Source organism: Haliaeetus leucocephalus, unplaced genomic scaffold (genome assembly GCF_000737465.1).
Source record: "Haliaeetus leucocephalus isolate CR32 unplaced genomic scaffold, Haliaeetus_leucocephalus-4.0 Scaffold626, whole genome shotgun sequence".
Taxonomy (NCBI): Eukaryota; Metazoa; Chordata; class Aves; order Accipitriformes; family Accipitridae; genus Haliaeetus; species Haliaeetus leucocephalus.
The window spans coordinates 2,748,599-2,771,048 of NW_010973062.1; the positions used below are offsets into that span (position 1 = coordinate 2,748,599).

The following is a 22,450-nucleotide window of genomic DNA, read 5'->3' on the forward strand; positions in this document are numbered from 1 at the left end:
TTACTTCATAAAGCGTAGCTGAGGAACATGCGCCATTATTGAAAAGGGACCAGGATTTAATTTATTGCTATTAGAATTGTTTTGGGGGATATCTAGCTATTGTTGTATAGCACTTTCTCAGTCTAGAGAAGACAAGACTAAAGGGAGCTGTGATAATGGCTCTTCACATACCCGTAGGTAGCTGTAAAAAGAAAGGGAGTAATGTGTGTTTCTTGTTTGTGATGAAAAAGAGGATAATTAATGTGCTGTGGTTGTAGTAAGGGTTATTTTAGTCAGATATTAGGAAGAAACTTCCTAATGATAAGAATGCTGAACACTGGGATAAATTGCTTAGGGGAGACTGTGACATCTCTGCAATTGAAAGACTTTAAGAATGGGTTAGACACATTGTTTGAGAGTGACACAGGTGTGTTTTGACTCTGCCGGGGGTACTAGACTAGAAGATCTCTCAAAATAATTTGCAGCCCTATTCCTAGGCTTCCTTGTCTTTAAAATGCTGAAGATCTCCATGCAGCTCTTTGTTTGCAATTTATACTCACCTTCTCAAATCTGTGCTTCTATACTCGTATGTACGTCTGGCATTGTGTAAGTATTAGGCCTTTGTTCCATGACTAGGGCCCTGATTTTGGGTCTATATGTGCTATAATTTAACAGCAGGAAGAAAAAGGGAGAAAAAAACTTTTCACGTTGAAGGAGACAGTTCACAAGAAGAAGGAATTCTTTATACATTTTGCATATTTAGATTATGGATAATACTGTGTTAAATCAATAACATATTGTCTTTTGCATTGTCTTGTGGCTTACTGACAATGTAATATTTGAAGACTGCTTAATAACTTCAATCAACTCCTGAACCACAGTAGGTGACCAGACATTTCATAAGGTCATTTTTTTTTTTCTTCTGTTTTCAAAGTAACATCATTGGAGGTTTGCATTTTAAACAGAGATTAAAATGTCTCTCATTAGGAGAGAATGAAGATAATACTAAATGTGAGTAACAGCAATACAGAATCACAGACATTTAGAGATGGCAGAAGCCTCATTATTCATGACAATTTGTCTTTCTGCAAGTCCAAGGTTGTTCTGTGTTGTACTTGGCCATATTTGTTTTCATTGTTCTTCAAAATTAAATGTTATTGAGTTGACTGAAACAAACCCAAAATCCGAGCAGAAGTATGAATTGGACTTCTAGTACTGAAGCTGTTGAAGTAAAGGGTTTTATTTTATCTGTTTTATGTATAATTTGTGTACTCAATTAGTTTTCATTACTTTACAGTGATGTGACACAGAAAAAGGAAAGGTTTCAAATTCCAGAGACACTTCTAATCAGTTTTTACGTCTCTTTTTTTCAGCGGCTTTCTCGGAATGCCTCTGGAGATACAAGCATTCAGTTTCTAGGCACAGTGGTAAGTATGTATAACTATTACCAAGAGTTATGTTGGTAGAAGAATATAACGTAAACAGAAAATAGGCAAATTACACTGGCAGCACATCGGACACTTGTGTTTGTGGAGGTTAGTATTATGTGTAAATATCCTGAGCTTAACAGGTGAATCGAGGCAAATTTCTGAAGCTAACTTTCATGGCACAGTGCACAGTATCTGCATTCCACATGTCAATTGATTCAAGTCTGCCTCTGTTGCATTTACAAGGGATTTGAGAGTAACTGGTTGTAGACTTGTAAACTTACTGCAAAATACTCAGGTTTGGTCCACGCCAGCATCAAACCCACTCTTCCCCACCACCTCCACTTTCTGACCTCTGTTGCTTCACCTGTACCACATACCCTCACATCCCAGAGGTGGGTCAGTACCTTATGAAAAGACTATTTAGTAATGCAAAGAGTTCTGTCCTTTTCTCACTCTAGCCAAATGTCATAGCTGTGTAGTTCTCCCAGATTTTGTTTGCTGGAGAGAAGTATGCCTAAATCCTGATCAGATTTTATACCATTAGACAGAATTTACTCAATAAAATAGATTTTTTTCATCTGCTATTATCTGGAGCAGTCATGTATAGTACAGAAACTAAAGTTTTGTGTTAGGTGATGGATGCTTATAAACATATATGTGATTGAAGCAGCTTCCAGTTCCATGATTTGGATGATTAAAATGCAGTCAGTGAATTTTTCCAAGTTCCTTATGCACCTAAAAATAGTTCTGAAAATGAGATAAAATTGAAGTATCCTCTAAAGTGAGTTGTCCTGATTGCTGCCAACAGGTTTCCCTCAGTGACATTAACAGTCAAAAGCCTAGGAATGAAATGTTCCCTTTAGAATTTAGTCCTAATGTCTCTGTGCACTATATGTTTTGGACAAAAGTAGATTAAGATTGCGTATGATAATGCTTTCATTCTATTTGCTTGTGATTAGTTCTTCTAAGAGTCCTATGAAGCCATTTTTTGGGAGGTATAACGTGGTAAGAGTAAACTTAACAAGAATACCTGTAGACTTGCATGTTGTTTTTTAGAGATGAAAAGTGCCCCTAATATTTTTTGCTTCTATAAACATATCTCTCTACATGCATATATATTTTATTTGTCTTATTCAATATCAAGCAGAGCAGCAGTTACAAATAAGTCATAAAATAGAAGTTTTGTTCTGCACTATTGTATTTGTAAAGATGCTTCAGCTCTGGAGTTGCATCCTGCATATGTGAGATTGCTGCTAGCTGACTGATCTGATAGTCTTTGTGTGAGAAGAAAATAATTACTCCAAGTAGATAAGATATAAATGCAATTTGATAAGATAATACTGAAAAGATTTTAATCGATCCCCTGTAAGTGGGTGCTGTAGCAGAGAAAATTCTGATTAAGTGTGTATTTAGCGACATTAAAAATTAAATTTGTTGTTAAGTTGGGTATGAAAACAGTTCGTATTAATATGTTAGAAGTGCCCCGGAGTCTCACTTAGAGACTAGAACTCTTGTGCTGGGCCTTGTGCGACACCAAAAATTGACAAAAGAGGGTACAGTATTGATGTGCTTTAAGCTTTAAAAAATTGATGATGAAACAGCCAATGGATTGTAATATATATCAGATCTTACTGACTAGCTCGTGTGCGCTTATCGGATCCTAGTTATTTTGGGAAATTAAGTATATGATTATAACTAAAATTCTCAAGAGGACTGGACAGAAAAGCCTGTAGTACTCTGTCCATGATTTTTTATTTAATGTAAATTATGCACAACTCTTGCTGATCAAACCCAGAGAGAGAACTTCAGCAAGCAGGGTAGAGAAGCAGTAATGAAGTCTGCTTCCCAGGGTTTGCTCCGATACCAGTTCTCCCACAGAATCCAAGCCAGAGTCTGCACCTCTGTTCCTATCAGTTTCTCTAGCCTACTGTCCTTCTCCTTTCCCCTAAGTCCCTGTATTTAATTTGTCCCTTGCTCCTTTAACATCCTTGTACTCTTCTGATTTCAACTTAATACACTTGGCTTAGGTAATGGGGCAGAAGGATGGATTTTCCTTACAATGATATCGCCTACAAATTGCCTGCACGTATAGGTACACAGTCTCCATGTGTGTAGCTGCGTGTGTATGTGTACACATACACAAATGTAAATGTTCAAACAAAGAAAAGAATATCATCTTAATGAGGGTCCTAGAAATACGTTTGGGGCTCACCATTACATATCTCTTACTAAAACTTTGCTAACAATAGAAGTGCAGTCAAGATAGTAGGTGTTTGAAAGGAATATTTAGCAGCAAGAAAGTCTTGATTGCTCATTATTATTATAATGTATTTTTTATCAACATAATAAACAGCTTGTGAAATTATTGCTCTGCTCTTTTTTTCATAGTAGATAACATTAGGGATAGCTTTGAGCATTCTGTGTTACTTTTGATGGGGGCAAACGTTGATGGCACTTCAGTGGTGGCAGGCAGCGTGGTGCTACTGAGCGTACACACCGCTGACCTGTCCATCAGAACATATTTTTAGAACCAGCTGATCAGGAGCACAGCTCCCTGGCTTGTCAGGAGGGCATCAGCTTCGATAAATGGCTTCACTTGATTTGTTGACATTGGATGGTAGAAACAATTCTGCTACTGGTTTTGGATAAAATACAAGCCCCTGCTTCAGGAAGCCAGCTGACACTCTGGAGAAGTGAAAGGTATGCTTCTCTGTTAGAAACATCCTCGCTGTCCCAGTTAGCTAGGTGAAGGACAGAGAAAACTACATTGCAGCAGAAAGACAACAGTTTAATATGAATTCTGCTGCATAACATATGGTAAATGCGTGGACAGTAGGACAAATGTTTCTGTTAGTGTAGCAGCATGTTTCTGTTGTTTTGGAGGAGAGCGGGAAAAATCATGTTGCTTTCCCCGGGGAAATCATAGCTTTCAGTGCACACTGTTAGCATCGTTCAGGGGTCTACATGGATTTGTAATAATACTCTTGTTTGTTTCTGATCACAAGTAGAAATTCTTTGCTGCTTGAGCGTTTCTCTTCTCTTCAAATTGTAGTGGCGTTAGATAGCTTATTTTCACCAAATTGTTTTTTGGTAGAGGGTTATAAGTCTCAGATCTGATATTGCTCATGCTATTGGAGGATGTACAAGGGTGTTTCTGCCTGAGGAGCAAGCAGCTTTTAGCTGTAAGAAGTAGTTGTTGAACAGGAGGCTACACTGATTTGGTTTAATTTTCCTGGTATGATAACGTTTTGAGTCCTGATTAAATTATTTCAGAACAGATCATGGGTTATTGCTATAATTGAGATTTTACATGAGTTTTTACTCATTTTTCCTCTCTACTGAAGATGACTAGATATCATGTGCTGATGGAGTCCTTCTATTCTGTGGCTTTACACTAGAATTATTCAGATAGTGTATTTTTTAATAGCATTACTGTAACACCAAGGAATCTTATTGTGCTATATATTGTACAAAGAAAAAGGAAACAGGGTAATACATGCTTCAGATTAATGTCCAAAACCATGCCCAAAAGCAGGAAAAACAAGGAGGCAGTCCTTTATGGGTTGTCTCCTGTGTATAGGCGGCTCACAAAAATAGGTTTGTAACAAACATAGAATCAAAGAATTGTTTAGGTTGGAAGAGACCTTTAAAATCATCAGTCCAACCGTTAACCTAACACTGCCAAGTCCACCACTAAACAATGTCCTTAAGCACCACATCTACACGTCTTTTAAATACCTCCAGGGATGGTGACTCAACTGCTTCCCTGGGCAGTCTGTTCCAGTACTTGACAACCCTTTTGGTGAAGAAATTTTTCCTAATATCCAATCTAAACCTCCCCTGGCGCAACTTGAGGTAGTTTTCTCTGGTCCCATCACTTGTACTTGAGAGAAGAGACTGACAAGGTCTCCCCTCAGCCTCCTTTTCTCCAGGCTAAACAACCCCAGTTCCCCCAGCCGCTCCTCATAAGACTTGTTCTCTAGACATAAAGATCTATATGAAATCGAAATGTAAAGATCTATAGAAAAATACTAAGATCTATACACAGAACTTCTGCTTCAGCCTCTGCGGTTCAAAAGCCTGTATGTTTGAGCAGTCTTTTCAGAGGACCAAAGTCCACCCTTCAGTTCTCTCTTTCTAGTTAGCCTCCAGTTTCTGTCATGTCTCTTGTCTCTTCGTTCCACCTTCTGTTCTCTTACGTGAGAGGAATGTTTTCTGTTGGCCTGCTGATGGTCCCAATCATTTGCTGGTTATTCACGCCTCTGTCAGCAGGACTTCAGCAATGAAATATGTCTGGGCAGACAGCCTTTAGCACTAAGAAAGCTACAAGTATATAGAGAACTACAGATTATTATGGAAGCATTAAACTTATTCTAGACTGTGCGTAATGGCCTCTGTGTAGAATTTTGCATAAAGAAATATTGTCTGTTTGCTCAGCTAGTGAGTAGCCTGGCTCCGCTGCATCTGTAACGTCATTGTCAGTGTTGGGCTGCAGGCCGTGCTTGACAGCGATGCTCTGCTGGCTCAGTGGAACACTTTCCTCAAAAGAAACAGTCCCAGACAGTGAAGAGTCCCCAGCCACAGTGGAAAATTTCACTATCCTCTGCTCATTATTCATGCCATTTCTTTGATCTTCTGTTCTCTAACATCAGAGCAGTGATATAGAGGAAAATAGTTACTTCTTTCCCCTGGGGAAGGATGAAAGAACATATATGTGACAGATATTAGTCATGTTGCTCAGTGTATTACTTGACAATGTTCCTTCAGTGGTGAACACAGTATAGGAACCCATGTGGAACATAGTGGAATTGCTCTGACCTAAGAATCAAGCCATCTTTAGGTGCTTCTGAGTTTCATGGCATAATTTTCTTGGTCCAGCTTTCTCACTGGAGGTTTTGCCATTGCTTCAGTCCATCCCTGATGGAGTGCTTTCGGCACCTTTGATTTACAAAACATTTGAAGTTTTGCTATGGAGGCTTATGCTCTCTTATGTTTGCTATTAGCCTTGTTAATGCTACGCTTGCTGTTCTTCAGCCTTTTTGCAGACCCATTTAAAGTAGTCCAGAGACCCACTGCCGTGACCACATCTGCAAACTCCAGGTTGAGAACACTGGATTTAGGAAAACTAGTCTCTGTCAAGCCCTGGCCATGCTTTTTAGCATAGTTGGCATACGTTCTTGTACAATAGTGATCACTCAATATTAATGACTTCTTGATTGTTCTGTAGCTACTTCCAGATAGATTGGCAAAAGGATGTTTCATACACAGTCAGGGTTATTAGTTATGTATGTTGTTTATCAAGTTGGTCAGAAATGGAGAGCTTTACATAGAGGCATTCCTCAAAATCTTTGCCTTTGCTTCCTGGCTTATTGCATATACATCATTTATGTATTTAAGATAATCCTAGGAGCTACAGGTCAGTATACGAACTTTACTTCTCACTGCTGATTTCCCTTTCTGCTCCTTCCTGCCGTGACTTGTCTGCTTTTGCTTCAACAGCAAACTTCCAACTTTCTGTCCATTATTGAGGCTTACAAATTGTCCTGGAACTTTTCAGTCTGTATATAATCTCACCAGCTTCCAGACAGCTTCCTCCTCCTTTTTTCTTTCTCCCTGCATTCTTACAAAGACCAATTAAATAGCAGTGAAGATGGAAGCTTTGACTGTATGAGTCTGATTTAGCTCACAATGACAAATGTTTAACAACCTGCTTCTTTCACCCTTACAAATCATTGCAGTTCTTAACAGGTTTTCTTTCTTTCTGCTTTTCTTTCTGTATGTGGCACTTCTGCAACTAGATACTGACGATTTATGCAGAATTTCAAACATTGGTTGAAAACCTGCAGAGGTTACAAAGGTTGTATTTATTGGAATATGTAGAGTATTAACCACAAGAAAATAAATATAGTCCAGTAGGTGTTTATTTTGCAATATAGTGTCTTCTTTTTTAAATGTTTTTTCTACTCTTCCTTTTCACAAGCCTTAAGATTAGGGTTCCTGCTGATCTAAAGGGAATTCTACTGCTGTATAGATTTTTTTCTTTTCACCCAGTTTCAGAGGCACCGTGAACCACAGTGTTTCTAGTAGTAGAGCTCTCGTCAGTGGCATTTCAGTAGTGCAGAATGTGTCACTAGGAAAAATGGGCAGTTGCTTCTGGAAGCGTTAACTTCTGCAAGTCCCTTTTGAACACGGGCGGTGAGAATCCGGAGACTGGCTACAAGCTGCTGCAGTATTCTGCAGGAAGTGGATAATTCATGCACCAAGGACTTCACTTGTGAAAGTAGTGATACTTCGGCCCGTCATTAGGACTTGGCAGTGAGAATTGTTCCAGCTCACCTAACGTGGATGATCGGGCACAGTCACACAGTTACATAGGCTGTTCTCATTTCAGTTCTGTTACATATTTATATCTTTTAAAGCGGAAGGTATAGCGAAGATATTAAAGCTGTCCACTGTGGGCAAACTGAAAAGCTCCTGAGAGATCTAGAAATACCAGTATTCCCAAAAGCCACGTCCTAAAATCAGTTAGATTATTTTGGGAATCTTGCTCAGGATTCCTTTGGAAAAAGAAATAAGAAAGCGCTCGGAGTTCTTTCTGAATTTTGCTTCTGTGACTTAAAAGAAACCAGAAGTGCCACAAGTTCCCGCAGAACAACTTCTTGTAGTCTTTGCCTGAGACCTCCTTGAGCAAGAGCCGGTGGTGCCAAGGTGAAGCTGAAGCTCCATATGTGCTTGTTGGGTGGCCAGTGTGAATGTGCTGGCTGGCCGACTGGCTGCTGCCAAATTTCCCTCAGCTGGAGTATGGGTTGTTTCCTTAACATAGCCAGTGCTCTTCAGAAGATTTGTGGAAACATAGTTATGGTTCCTATGATACTTATAAGTAGTTGGACTTACCTACCTTTTCTTCACATTTGGTTGAAATTGATCAGCGGGTTAAACCAGTGTCTGTGGGTGCAAATGGGATAATTGGATGGAATGAGTTGGGGATGGGGAATGAGAGGCAGAAATCTGGATTGCAAGCCTTGCTTTCTTACAAAACCAAACTGGAAATGGGCTATTGCATTTAGATTCTAATGTTTTCCTTTTTATTTTTTCATTTTTAATCTTGGCCTTTTCTTTTGTTTTCAATGAAAGTTTTAATTTGCAGAGAAAAAAAATGTGTGGTGACGTCATAAGCAGGTCAGAATTCCCATGAATGTCCTTAATGTTGGTGGATTTTGTAGTGCGTGTGCTATCTGTTGTGTAGTAGTCTTTGCTTGTAATAAATTATGCCCTTTATCCCTTGGGAATAAGCAAATGGAAAAATAAGGATTTCTGATTTTCCATACTTCATTTGACAAGTTTCTTTTGTGTTGAGCTCAGTAATGCTTTAAGGACAAGGACTGAACTTGCTTGGTTAGCCTGTTACTTCTTGGAACACAAGTGGACAGGTTACCCAAAGGTAACTCAAGTGATTTCCTTCGGTAGACTAAGATTCACCAATGTTGAAATAATTACTAGTTGCTTTGTTTGGCCAAAGAAGTATTGTTGGGGCTTTTTTAAACTGTATCAAGACTGTTACCTCATAGTGAAGATCTAGTGTTTTCTTCTGAAGATGATGTCGACTGCCAAGTAATAAACATATGTGTAGCCCACATTTTTAAACAGCTTTTTGATGGCTGCAACTTTGGCATATACCCAAGAACTGTTTAGCAGGTATTAATTTATATGGCTTTAAAGCTTAACCAGGAACCTTAATGAAACAAAGGCATCATGAAGTTAGTAAAGCTAATTTAAGTCTCTGAATGTAAATTTTAAATGAAGTTTTTATTGATAATAAATATACTTTGTTTCTCATTAGTCTTCTAGGCTTCAGTGGTAATATCAGTAAAATAAACATGTTTTACAAAGATTTAACATTAAAAATGCTATTAATATGACCCTTGGTACACCAGCACAATTAGATTTCAAAGTGAGCATTTAGGATGTAACAGCGATTAATGACAACCATCGAAAACAATTTTGAACTCCATCAGTTTAACTCAGGAGGGTAAACTTAATATGATAATTTATCTAGTTGAATTGTATCAGCTTAGCAGGAAAGTATGCAAATATGTGACCCTTACCTAGAATCTAAATGGATGCTGTGCTGATAGATTTATCAGTTCCATTAAAGAACTTTAGGGAACTTTGGAATTTCAGCAATTGTTCCCTTGGAGGCTGAAAACCAAACCTGATCTCATACTGGGACCATTCTGGTCTGCATATTTCCATAATTTGCCTTTGCTACTAATATGACAGCAAGACGCAAATAACTGTTTCTAATAATATCAAATGGAGTTGTGGAGGACAGCATTTTAATGTAGTAAAAGACCTCCCCGTGGGGTTGTTATTGCCACTATAGAACAGCAGTTACACAGTTGCAACAATAGTCTCTTAATTGATTCGTTTAATTAGCAAGAGATGAAGCTTGTGCTGCATCTTGTCATCTGTTATCATGGGGGCGGGTACAGAGAGAATCTTTGCGTTTGTCACTCTTTACGGTCGCGTTTAAGTAGAGTAAAAGGAAACTTCCAAACGCGTTTCAGCTGTAGAGGTGAGCGTTGGTAAGAATGTTTTGCGAACGTGCTTCCACTTCAGTGTGTGGACACGTCTGGTTTAAGAATCGGCATGGTCCCTGGAGTAGAATTTATGACAAAGCATTGTTTTACTGGGGGAAAATCTTAATCCAGCAATGCTGGGCATTTCTAACCTAAATATGTAAATCTAAGTATTATAGGAATGGTGGATTATTTAGGGCATCACTATTGTAGACTAGATTTACTTGGAAGAAATAGGGTCAGATTAGTGAAACCAGCCATCTGCCTTGTGATTGCTTTTTCGTGGCATTTTTCTTTCCAGACTAGATAAACAATGAGTTGCATGAGCACATGGTCCATGGTAGGAAGCATGTGTAAAAGAGGGACTTTCTTTGTGGTTGGTTTTCCCCGGAGTAGTTATGAATACAGATACAGTGCTGTGCTTGCTTCTGGGAGATGAAGTCATTTTTTACTCAGTTCTATTTTATTTACATTTTAAGGGTATGTAAATAAATATATTTTAAAGGCATATAAATCTATCGGGAGCTTCAGTTTCATTTTTCTCCTCTCCTTGGCTTAGTTTTCTCTTCTGTTCAAGGTTATTCTTCCTTATGGAAGGAAATATTTCTAGAGGAGGACAAACTTCTTGCTAAATGCTAATTAATAAAATGAAGGTTACGTTGGCATACTTCTATTGTCATAGCACTGACCTAAAATAAGGGATCTCTTACTAATCTGAAATAAATTAGACAGAGGGGGAAGCAAGTAATTCTGTGCATCTGAAACACTTGAGATGTCTACTCCTGGTCTGTTTTTTAAATGACTGTGCTTTGGGTTTTTTTTCTTTATTTGTTTTTGGTTTTCCACTTGTGTGCTGTAGTTTTGGACATGCCATCTAATTTTGGAGTACGATGGTGCTGTCAATCTGTGTAGCAAAGGGACAATGTGCTGTTAGAGAAGGCATCTTTTTTAGGACAATTTAAACGAAGATTTAGCCCAGTTATCATTAAAGATCCCATGGTAATTTCCACAAGGTTCTGAGATCGCTTCATATTCTGAGAGTCTTGGCCAAAGTCCACTTTGTGTAATTACCTTCTGTCTGCACAAATCCCTTATGCAATTTTAGATGTGTTTGGTATTTTTCACTTCCTCTCCTAAATAGTGAAAATATTGCCACACACTGCTCATAATTATTGTGGGTTATATCCTAAGTGCAGATAAAGAGATTCCTGTAAATTACCTTAATGAATTTTGTTTTTCCATTGTTAAAGCACCGGAATACGTGACAAAAGATGAGTAAACAGTAGGATATGTAACTAAGTTCACCAGCGGATGAAATAACTCTTAATTTTTTGACTTTTCCCTTTCACTGCATTTTGGCTGTCTATGAACTCAAATATCTCTACAGCTAGGACCATCACTGAGGGAAAGGCCGACTCTCAGACCATGTCAGAGGTCAAACTTAACGCGCTGCACGGTGCTTTGAAGCAGGTAGGAAGCCAGTGTGGGGCCCTTAAGTGCTGTCATCATGCGCTCAGTTGGCTTTTACTTGCCTTCCATACTTTTTTGTTCCCACAACTGAAACCCTTGCCTGTGCATTTGTCTCAACTAAAACTGGTTTCAGTTCCTCTTTCTGGATGCCTTTCATGGACTGCAAAATACGTGTTCAACCATGCTGTCTTTAAAATGATCTGCTGCTGTGTTGTCTCTTTTGACAGAATTTATTGCCTTATACTTGAAGTTCAGTCCTCCTGTCTTCATCACCAAAGCCTTATATTACTTTGTCATATGCTGTGTCAAATCTTTTCTCCTGATATTTCATTTCTTCTTTCTAGTCATCCTTTCTTTGATTTTTCTGCCATACTTATCTTCTCCATCTTTTCTCAGATTGCTTCTCTTGTGCATTTCCCATGTCAGGGTTTTTTTAGACATGCTTGTCTTTTTGCTAGAAAGACACATGGGTCAAGAAGAGAGGTATTACTATTAATCTGACATTAACCTTTATGTTTTTCTGTAAGTAGCATTTAGGAGAAGCGTGAGGATAAGAATAAACTACAGAAAAATTGCTGTGCATCAGCAAGTCATACAGCTACTGGAGTTAACACATAAGTATTACAGACAGGGAACACCAGGGACTCTTGTAAAGACAAAAGTCTCCCCTTTGTCCCAATTGTGTATCTTACAGTGTCTGGGTCCAGTTTATTCATTGCATGTAAAATCTTGTATTAGCCTTCAGTTGATATTTTGAAGCTCTGCAAATTTTCCCCAGTGTTCATATAAGGCTCTACGCAAATAACAGAGGAATTTACCACACAGAAAAAGACAGTTTATTTCACTCCTTAGGAAACTAAAGTTTCATGTGAATTCTTTTCTGTGTAAAGTACGTTGAAAATTATGTTACCGACGTTTTAACAAGGGTCTTGTGCATCCCTGCTGATCTGAAGGACAGCAGTCCACACTGCTGCAAACACTCATACTGGTACGAACAGGCAGCCTCCATCTTCATTTCATTCATGCCATTTGATATTTATAGCCCTTGCCCATAGCAAGGCGGAGGAAGGTGAAGGGCAGAGCAGTTGTAGTAGGAAGTATCACACTTGTGTGACCATCTCCCAAACACCAGTCTTATGTCTTGGAGAGGTGCCATGTTGGCAGGGTGCGCAGGAAGTATTCGCATAGCAAATCGTGTTATGAGCGGCAGAACCACAACAAGGTTCTTCCTGCATCTGATGATAATTGTTTGATTGGGGGGAGGGAGGGAGAAAAGGGAGGTCAGGGCGATGCGGATGAAAAGGAAAGGCCCGCGCTATTGTAAGGACAGTGAAAACAAACTGCCCCTGTGCCAAAGAGCTTCAGCGCATATGACACGGCGGCGCTGAGCGGGACACGGGAATATTCCATCGAGGCCATAAAGCCCTGTGGGTAGGAAAGCTGTGGTGATGTCCTGTGTTTCCACTGCTACCTCCTCCTCCTCCCCACTTCAGAGCGATTTCTCCTCACATGCCCTCAGAACCAACTCTCACTTACTGCTTTCTTTGATGTCAGACTTCATATGAGGAAAAACAAAGATGTTTGAGTTTTAAAATACTTACATTAGTGTTCTGTTACAAGTCTTCGGGCGTTCCTTGTTTTTTTGTGAGCGTTTTGTGTTATTTTGTTTTTTTTCTCCCTAGGTTCATCTTATAGTTATAAAAGAGCTGCAGGGAAGCCCTCCCTTAGCCTTGTAAGTTCCAAGCCCACTGTTAACATTTAACAAATACTCAGCAAGCAGAACAACCCAATGTGGTTGCTGTACCTAAGCCAGATCAGGACACTGCATCAAGAAGATCACAGCTACATTCTGAAAGGTATCTGTCCCACAGCCTGGTTTTGACACATTGACTTAGAAAAGGAGTATGTGATAATGGAAATATCCTTGTTTATGGCATCAAGCAGTGGCTTTGACAAGGCGCAAACTGGACTCAAGTTTCCTGTAAAGTAGAAGATGCTTTCAAGAAGTTAGGAAGCATCCCAAGGTGCGAGAGAGGCAGTGAGTTTCTCCACCCTTAAAATGTTTTTCACCACGCTGCAGGCAAGGTGAAAACCCAGAATGTTACTGTTTCCTAATTTATCTTAAATAGCCAAATTGAAATGCAATGTTGCATGTGAAGTAACTGTTCAGACACGCTCACGCTCTCGGAGAGGCCAGAGAAGACTGTCATAGTCATAGAATATTTAAGGTTGGAAGCGACCCCCCGCCCCTTCAAAGCAGTGTCAATTAGAGCAGGCTCATCAGGGCTTCATCCAGTTGGCTTTTGAGTATCTTTACAAACTCTACATCTTGACAGTGTATTCAGTGATTTTGCAAATTCTTGGGTGTCCCTGAAGGCTTTACAGGGCAGTGAGACAAAAATAATATAGTTGGAGAAAATCAGGACAAGCAATTCCAGGTCTGCAGTAATGCTGAGTGTTAAAGGGAATAATTGTTCTTTACCAGAGCTTGTATGACTGCACTGAGAAGTACCCAGTTGAGGAGAGGTCAGAAGCTCCACTTCTAATCTGAAAAAGTCTGGATGCTTGCGGTGGAGTCATAGGCACGTAGCAGAATGCACTGGTGGTGTTGTAGAGGTTTTAAGACGAGTAGAGAGCTTTGGCAGGCTGATGCCTCTTAACCTGTCAAAACCCATCTAGAAGGCGATGATGGAAGCTGTAGAGAAGGTTAAGAAGAGATTATCACCAGAGATGAATTGAACTCTCAGTGTACCATTAGTGTCGTGAAGGAATAAAGATTTTAATAGAAACATCCGTAGGGTACAGAGGAAACAGAGCATCAGAGGCAAAGTGTCAAGCAAAGGGAATCTGTGTACAAAACAGAGGACTTGCCCCACCTGCCTGCCCAGTAAACACTTTATAATCATGTCAGTATTAAACGTTAAAAAGTAAATGCATGTTTTTTGTCGATGTATGTAAGTTCACCACTTTTCTTTGAGATGGTAGATAAATTATTAGAAGGAGAAGTGTGTGACTTTGAGAATCTTAGGTGCATGCCTTAATAACATGAGGGTTCACTGGGAAGTTAAGTAGGAAAATGGTATCAAAGCTGTCTGATTAATTTCCCTCCATGATCTGAAGGGTCGGTGGTTTGTTCTTTGCTCTTTTGGTTATGGAGTTTTCCTCCTTTATTATTAGGATTATGATTGCTGGCTCATTTCTACGCAGGTTTCCCTACATTGTTATTTGCTGCACTCCAGAAACAGCTCTACTTGTGGCAAACAGTGTCTTACCCTTCTCCCTTTTCTTTTAACTCTAATCCTAGAGTACTTGTTGAGAGGCATAGGAACCAAAAGTCATGAGTTCCCTGAAATTCAGGAGGGAGTTTTCACGAGCACGTCACTGAATGATCCACCCTCAGTGGTTCATCTGCTGAGACCATGCATTAGCGGTGGTGACTTTTGAGCCTGGGACTGATTCAGCTGTATTATTTTCAGGTGTCTGTCTGCTCTGGGGAAGCTCTCCAACTTCGTGCCAGCTCTCGAGGCATTTTTCAAACCAGTGTGGTGTTTCAGTTTTGGTCATGTTCCAGGTGGCACCAGTTGGTTCCAGAACTACTTCCAGCATTGTGAGGCTGCTGGTGGGCCACTCCAGCTGTAGAGTAAACAAACGGCTATTCCACTTCTGATTTTCTTCTTCCTGGCTTGGTTTGTGGTTCATGAAGTCCACTCCTGTTCTGCTAGAATTACATTTGAACCGGCATCAGTAACATGAATGATTGAACAACTTACCTGAAACGTCTCATCTGAAAAAGCTTTATTCTTGCTGACAGATGATCTTGCGTTGTGGTGAGGCTGCGCTGTGTGTGCACGTGCTGAATTCAGTAGTTAGCCTCAAATTACTGACAACTCGGTTGAAATGGGGCACTGGCTGCCAAAGAATTTGGATGTGCTGGGTTTGGAGAATAGGCAACCCGATAGCTAGTGGTGTGGGGTGGAAGTAGGGGAGCCTGAGCCAAGCTCTCTTCCTTGGGCTTGAAGGAAGCAGGGTGGACTCCTGTTACCATAGATGCCCTGCAGTGTCGTGCTGGGTAGTGAGGGAGGAAGGGACTGTGAAAAGACACAGTGAGGCAACTACTTGAGGTTGTAGTGGAGATATTAGGTCGTTGGAACTCCTTTCCCTTACATAAATTTTGATGAGCAGAGTAAAAAACGTCTGAGATGGAAGTCAGGCTGTGATTTCCACCCATTTTCATGTACGGCAGTGTGAGATGTCTAGCACAAGCGAGTCAGATGCTTGGTTTTATGCACCGACTGCAAACTGAATGGCGTATATTAGTTTTTGGCTTCGCTACAGACTGTCATGCTCTCCAGGCCATCGTGGCTTCTCAGCAGCAGGGGATGAGCCGCGGAGAAGTTCCCCTGCAGAAAAGCTTTGTACAAACGCAGCTGCTTCCTAGGAAACTCAGTGCCGCAGGCATGCTCAGTGTAAGGATGGGGCTGAAAGGCCTAGCAGCTATTGGAATATACCTCGCGCTCTCGTGTCCAAAATCGAGCCACTTCTCAGCACCTAAAGGATTTGTCTGTGCCTGATAGCTCAGAACTAGACCTCCAGGGCAGAGTAACCCAGCTCTGTGCAGCCCTCCTGAGCTTAGCCTGAAACTGCTCTGTTTAGGTTTCGATCCATTTTTCATTTAGTGTCAGGATTTCCTTATGTAATATACAGCTAAAAGTGATTTTCAAGTACTTTGGCTTAATTGTGTTTTTGTTCCCCACCCCCATGCTTTTATGTTTGAAGGCTCCATTAGTGTCCATAACAAAGAGAGAGTAACACAGATGGTAAACATTTTTACCACAGAACACCAGCAGCGAACACCATATCACTGATTTAGGAGTCTCTGTACTGTGCTTGCTCAGCTGTATATAATCACTCTCATTTCCTTCCCTTGGGTTTCTGGCCGGCTTAGGGAGACTTTACTGGCATGTTCAGTGAAGTCTCCCTGGCATCGCCCAGCTATTGCTCAGTTCTCATATATGCCACTTTGCGGAGCAAGAAGCTCCGTACTGGCGCCGGTGCGAGCTTTTGCCTGGAGCGTTCTCTGATTTTCAGAAATGTATTTTCGCCAAATGGTCGAGGATAAAATTAAAACTCTTTTGGGCGAGGACAGTATCTGCCTTAGCTGCCAGGCAGCCATAGTGGTTTTGAACGCCTCCCTGATATAAAAGATAATAGACCTCGGGAACTGGGATTAGCCTTGTCTGAGTTTTGTGGGGTAGTTGCCATGGTGGAAGCTAGTGTGCATTTGGTACAAAGCAGTGATGTTTTTAAAGTTTCAGTTTTCGTTCTGGGAATGCTGATAGAAAGACAAATGCTATGAATAAGGGTTGTTGGCTGTCTGTAGTAGTTCAAATAAAACGGCAAAAAAGTAATTCAGTTTGGTGCAACATTTTACCAAGCCAGCTAGCTGTGAGGTTCTTGTTTTATCTTCCTTTTTACTTTTCTTTGTACAAACAAAATAGCAAACTTAGGCTCTGTCTATCAAAAATGCATGTAGCTTTTCTTTTGTACTTAGATGAGAGAGATAATCTCTAACTAAAATTTCACATTAGCATTCTGCTTGTAAAATAAAACAGTGTCCTTTGGGCCAGAGAAGTTTTGTTGTTTTTTTTTTAAAACAAGCATGCACTACAGTCTGTGTAGTGGTGGCCCATTTTGGTGACTTGTTTACTGGTGTGTCTTTCATATCCAAATTCTTGGCTACAGACAAAGCATTCAAATACTTTTCTCTTTGTCGAAAAAAGAAGATGAAAATTGTCTGAAATTGGAGCCAAGTTCACATACTCTGGAGTACTGTTTCAGCCTTTGGGTGGACTGTCTAGTGCAGAGTAACTGAAAACTCTAGCTAGGTTTGTTTGAACAATCTAAACTTAAAGAAGAGACAGCAAAACAAATACTTTTTAATTCTTGTGCTTTTTATATTTACACTGGCGGTGGTGTCTTCCTCAGATAAAACGTTTTGATATTAAGCAGTTCCTCTAATTTTACTGGGCTCTGTTTCTTTTTATGGTAACACACACTGTGCAGGAAGGTCATTATATGGGAGAAAAAAGCTGTCAGCATAAAAGAGAAAGTTAACATTGCACATGTTGTCTTTGTTTATGGGGTTCCTGGAATGTGTTGTGAATTGAGCCAAATGATGGCTTAAACTGTTCTTTTTAATATGCTGGACGGCCTCTCTATACGTTCTGCCAGTAACAGGTACTTCACCTTGCAGGTACAGATTGTAAAATTATCTGTGAAAGCATCTCGAGTGTTTCCTTTGTATGTTGCTAGTGTAGGCTTTAAAGACCATTTGTATTTTTGGTACAGGTTGGGGGAATGTGATCATTGTTACATTCAATTAACCCAACTGTGTGTGATAAGAACATTGAAATTAATAATGAAACATGTATTAGTTGCCTATGCAAAGCCAGTTTACGTTAGCGCTGGTCTCAGTGTTGCCTGATGACCGTACATCACAGGGAGGCTTGCAAACTGCATTGGTGATTTTTGTCTCATTTAGCATTGCATTAACATCTGTGCTACAAATGGCCGTTCATCAGCGGTAGTTTTGTTTGAGTTCCAGAAGAAAGATGAAAGAAAATGCAGCTACTTTACTTTTTTTTTAGTTTCATCCCCCAACAGGTTTCATGTCTAAGGTTAAACCAGGGCAAAGGAGTAAAAACCCTCATTAACTGTTAGGGTACGGTATTAAAAAAAGAGTAAAACCTTGTCATCACTATGCCAAAACTGCTGCCTTCCGTTTCTAGTTGAAATGAGGTTTCCTCATAAACTGACACGGGGCTGACCAGGTGTTAACCATCTTAGGGATTCCTGCTGAACCAGTCCAGCACAGGAGTAGGGAAGGAGCCCTGATGACTTGGGACATGAGGGATCAAATCAACAATTAAAGGATAATAGTGAGTTGGGAAGGAAAGGGAAGATGACTAGCCAGGAAGGATTAGCCTGAGTCAGGAACAAATTTCCTGAAATTACTCAAGCAGGTGCTTAAAGGGAGGTGGGTTATTCTCTTAAGGAGTGATTTTCAGAAGTGTGTGAGCCAGCTAGAAGGGTCTGAGGGGCCAGCGAGGAAGAAACTCTGTTGGGGAAGAGAAGGATACTGCCTCATAGGGTCAGAGAGAAAGTAGTGTGCTCTTGGGAGACAGCACGATTTCTGCTCTTCCCTGTGAGAGGCAACGTGCATTGTACCATGAAGGAGGTTAATGCACTAGCCCACAGACCCTCTTCTGTTGGGGAAAAAGGAGTGTTTAAAGAGCTAATATATGTATTTTCAGTGTGTTTTCTTTGTATAATATCACTAGTTATTAAAAGCTGAAAGGAAAACAACTGACTGGGATAAACTAGAGAGGCAAGTTCCACAGAGGAAAACAGCTTCTTTTATGAGACCAACTGATGATGTTGGGGTGGGGAAGGCAGCACCCATGTTCTTCGCCTGTTCCCTGCTGCACCTTCAGTGGGGAACGGGGATAAAGTTTTGTCTGAGACCTTTTTACAAGCTCCATCCCTGTACCTTGATGTTGGGGAGCTGGAACCAGTGCAAGGGACAAAACCAGTCACGGGTGAGGAGAGGGCTTGCAGTTTCTGCTCTGAAGAGGCGACGTAGCATGATCTGTCGGTGCAGTGTGAGCATCATCTCATGAAATGGCCTGGCATTAACAGAAATTACAGCTACCTGTGTTTAGATATTACAGCTACCCGTGTTTATTTTTATTAAAATATTCTCAGATCGACTTTGTTAGCTCAAGTGTGTGCACATCTGCCTTGTGAATCAAAATGAGGATTTGGTTTTCTCATTTTCGATGTGTTTCATTACACTGAATTCCTTTACAAGCCTAGCTGGTATTTGTTTGGCTGAGTTCATTTTGGAGTTGTATGGGAATGGACACCTCAAATGCTAATTTCTGATTTTTATACGCACTATAACACCTACATTATTTCTTCTGGGATTAGCATTCTTTAGGCAATGGTTTTGTTCAGGAGCAATTACATTAGTGTTCAGTAAAGCTGAAATTGTATATTTTACTCTTTATAAAGTATTTGTCAAAGCACTGGTATCCATTAAACACTTCTCCCACCTAAAGGAAGAAAGCAGAGTTTATTTGGATGTTAGCGGTTTCAATGTACTACTAGCTTCTGGCCTCAATCTAAATAAAAAGGAGTGAGACCTGCAAATACCAAGTATATAAAATTCCAGTGTATTTTATTGGACAAGGAAACTTCATGTTAAAAAAAGCACTGTACTTTGAATGATTTCCAAAATATATTGTTGGATTCAAAGTTGTGAAATGTAATTGCTTCTACATCCTGACAGAGCCGCAGGATCTGGAGTGGCTTAAGAAAAGTGAAGACTGAAGGCCAGATTTTCAGAGGCAACTTAGTCCCACTAAAATTAATGCAAGTTAGGCACCTAAATGCCTTTGAAATCTGGCTCTGAGCCTGTATTTTTTGTTGCTGTTAATACTTTGGACGTTTTCTTTATGCCAGCCCTTCAGTTCAACTCAAGGAACAGGAGAGGGATTTCCTGTGTCGGTCAGCAACGTGCTGTTTAGCACTGGAGCTAACCCCAAGCGCAGGGCTGGGCAATGCTGCTCTGGGACTCGCTCTACATTAATATTGCTCTAGCAGAAGTCAAAGTTTAATTGCTGATACGACATTTGACTCCGTTCTGAACTACAAATGAGTTCTGAAGTAAGGAGGATGTCAAAGAACAATTTCCCCTTCCCTCCCCCCGCTTTTTTTTTTTCCCCCCCCCGGGTTTTGGTGTTCCTCCTAAGACTTGGTTTGAGAAAAGAATATATATCGCAGCAACATGGACATCATTGAACTGAGCTTGTTGTGTAGGCATGGTTTTGTTTTACGGGTAATAATAATATGCCATTTTTAGAGGGAGGAGCAGCCTTAGAAAGTCAGTCTGGAAAATAGCTAAAAAGTATAATTTTTTTCCATCAAATTATAAAACTGTACTGTGCTAGCTGAAAGCACATAATGAGTAGGAAGCAAGCACTAATCTATTTGGCTCTGTCTGAACCTTCGTATTTCTATTTATCTCAGTGGGAGATTTTAATATTCTACTGATGTTATTTTATATTTTGCTGACTTTCAGGTTGAGATATTGGCACTTAAAATCATGTTGACTGCCTGAATGCAAAATCAGGCTTTATGAGAATTAATAAAATCATGCTATTATGAATCTTGGAGATGGCACTAGCTGATATAAACAGTGTCTGAAAATGATGTAATGAGCTGGTTTTGCCTTTCTTTCAAAGCTCTTTTTCATACACTTGAAAGGATTTTGCAAAGGTGTATGCATATTGAGGCCCAGATTCTGCTTACATTACTAGGAGGGTATCTCTAATTGATCTAACCAACAAAGCTAAAAGTATGAATGAAACTTTTTTCCAATAGCTACTTTATTAATTGCAAATTACCTTTGCCCGGTCCCCAGTTTGCCCTCTGATTTTCCCTGAATGCCTTCTTCCTCACCACCGCAGTTCCAGACCGTGGTTATTGAACATGCACTGGCTTTGCAGCTGATTCAGTGAGGATTGCAAAAAAATCAGAAAGATGAGCAAAACTTATTTAAAGTTTTGACATGTGAGGACACATACCACTATTTGTAGTGTTGAAGAAGTGCAGAATGTGCAGTGCTGAGGAATACAATATATGAGCTAAGTAAACTGCAGCTCTTGTTGGCAGCTCAACGCATGGCTGGAAAAGTGTTTTTTAAAGTAGTAGCCAAAACCTTTTTGTTTATTCTGTAACAAAAATAAAACACAAAAAAAGTTTTAAAAGTTAATTCAGCATTGTAAATGAAAAATATATTGAAATCTGCTATGCAAATACAACATTTAATTAATTTGCTGTGAAACTTAATTGAATGATCTTGGAGAAATCATGGAAATCTTTTATTAATTTTTTCATTTTACCCTGCAAGTTCCTTATTCACTTTGTGACTGTGTTGCCAGAGGGTGAGTTGACTCTGAAATTCAGGCTCAGATTTAAACAGTTGGAACAAATGGGGCATGTTATGGGGGAATTCATGAATGAGATCCAGTTCTACTTGGAGGTGTGAAGGGAAACTGCTGAAAAATCTTCAGCTAGGAAGAGTCCTGGGGAAGTTAACAGCCTACAGCCACCTCCTTCTCCCTTTGGCTCATGGTCTTACTGAATTTTGAAGCGAAGCAATTTGACAGAGGAACTGAAGAGTTTTAATCTTATCGCTGTTCCTGACATCGCTCAAAATAAATCAGCAATTTCTCCAAATAACTTACTAGCCTTTTTAAAAGATTTGGGAATGGAACCACTGAAGTTGTCCATTCAGAAGAGTGACTCCAGACTGTCAACTACACCTTAGAGCTGGTAGAAAGAACTAGAGGCTGCTGACACGTTTAAGGCCCTTATGAAAGTGCTAAAGTGTGTGATTCGGCATGTTCTTATCTTTGAAAGCACTTTAAATGTACTTAAAGAGCACTTAAAATACTGACTGCTTTTATGAGCTGAGATCTGTATAGACATTTTTATCTTGATCCATCATTTAGGTATGGTCATTATAGTTTTTGTTTCCTACTCAAAACCTATTTGAGTGAGCTCAATTAGAGGAAAATAGGAAACACCCTCCAGTTTATGTACTGCTTTTCCCAGTAATTTGCATGTGAATAAGGGTTTGTAAGTAAATAGAATTATGAATGCCCAAGGAATCTTTCTTCATTTATAACAGTTTATTTTCAGAGCCCTGTCTGCACTTCAGTTCCATTGAAAGCCTGTAAAATCTCCAGCAAATTATGAGCTTACACTCTGTTTTTTCCCACCAGAGAGAATCCGCCTCCAAGTTCTCCAGAACTTAGTGATTGCCCCTGGTACAAATTTTACAAGTGTGTGTAATTTATCCAGCTTCTTGACACTATGTCCTTCTGGTAGAGACAATAACATGGCTACAGGCATGTTGATGCCCTC

The 22,450-nt window shown here is 39.9% G+C and overlaps 1 protein-coding gene across 1 annotated transcript in view; it reads left to right on the plus strand.

The window, feature by feature from the left end:
- Positions 1 to 22,450, plus strand: part of PCCA (propionyl CoA carboxylase, alpha polypeptide) — a 295,541-nt gene that overhangs the window by 233,754 nt on the left and 39,337 nt on the right. The window contains exon 21 of the mRNA XM_010578343.1: positions 1,353 to 1,406. Coding sequence (XP_010576645.1) covers positions 1,353 to 1,406 — 54 coding nt within the window. The remainder of the gene's footprint in view (positions 1 to 1,352; positions 1,407 to 22,450) is intronic.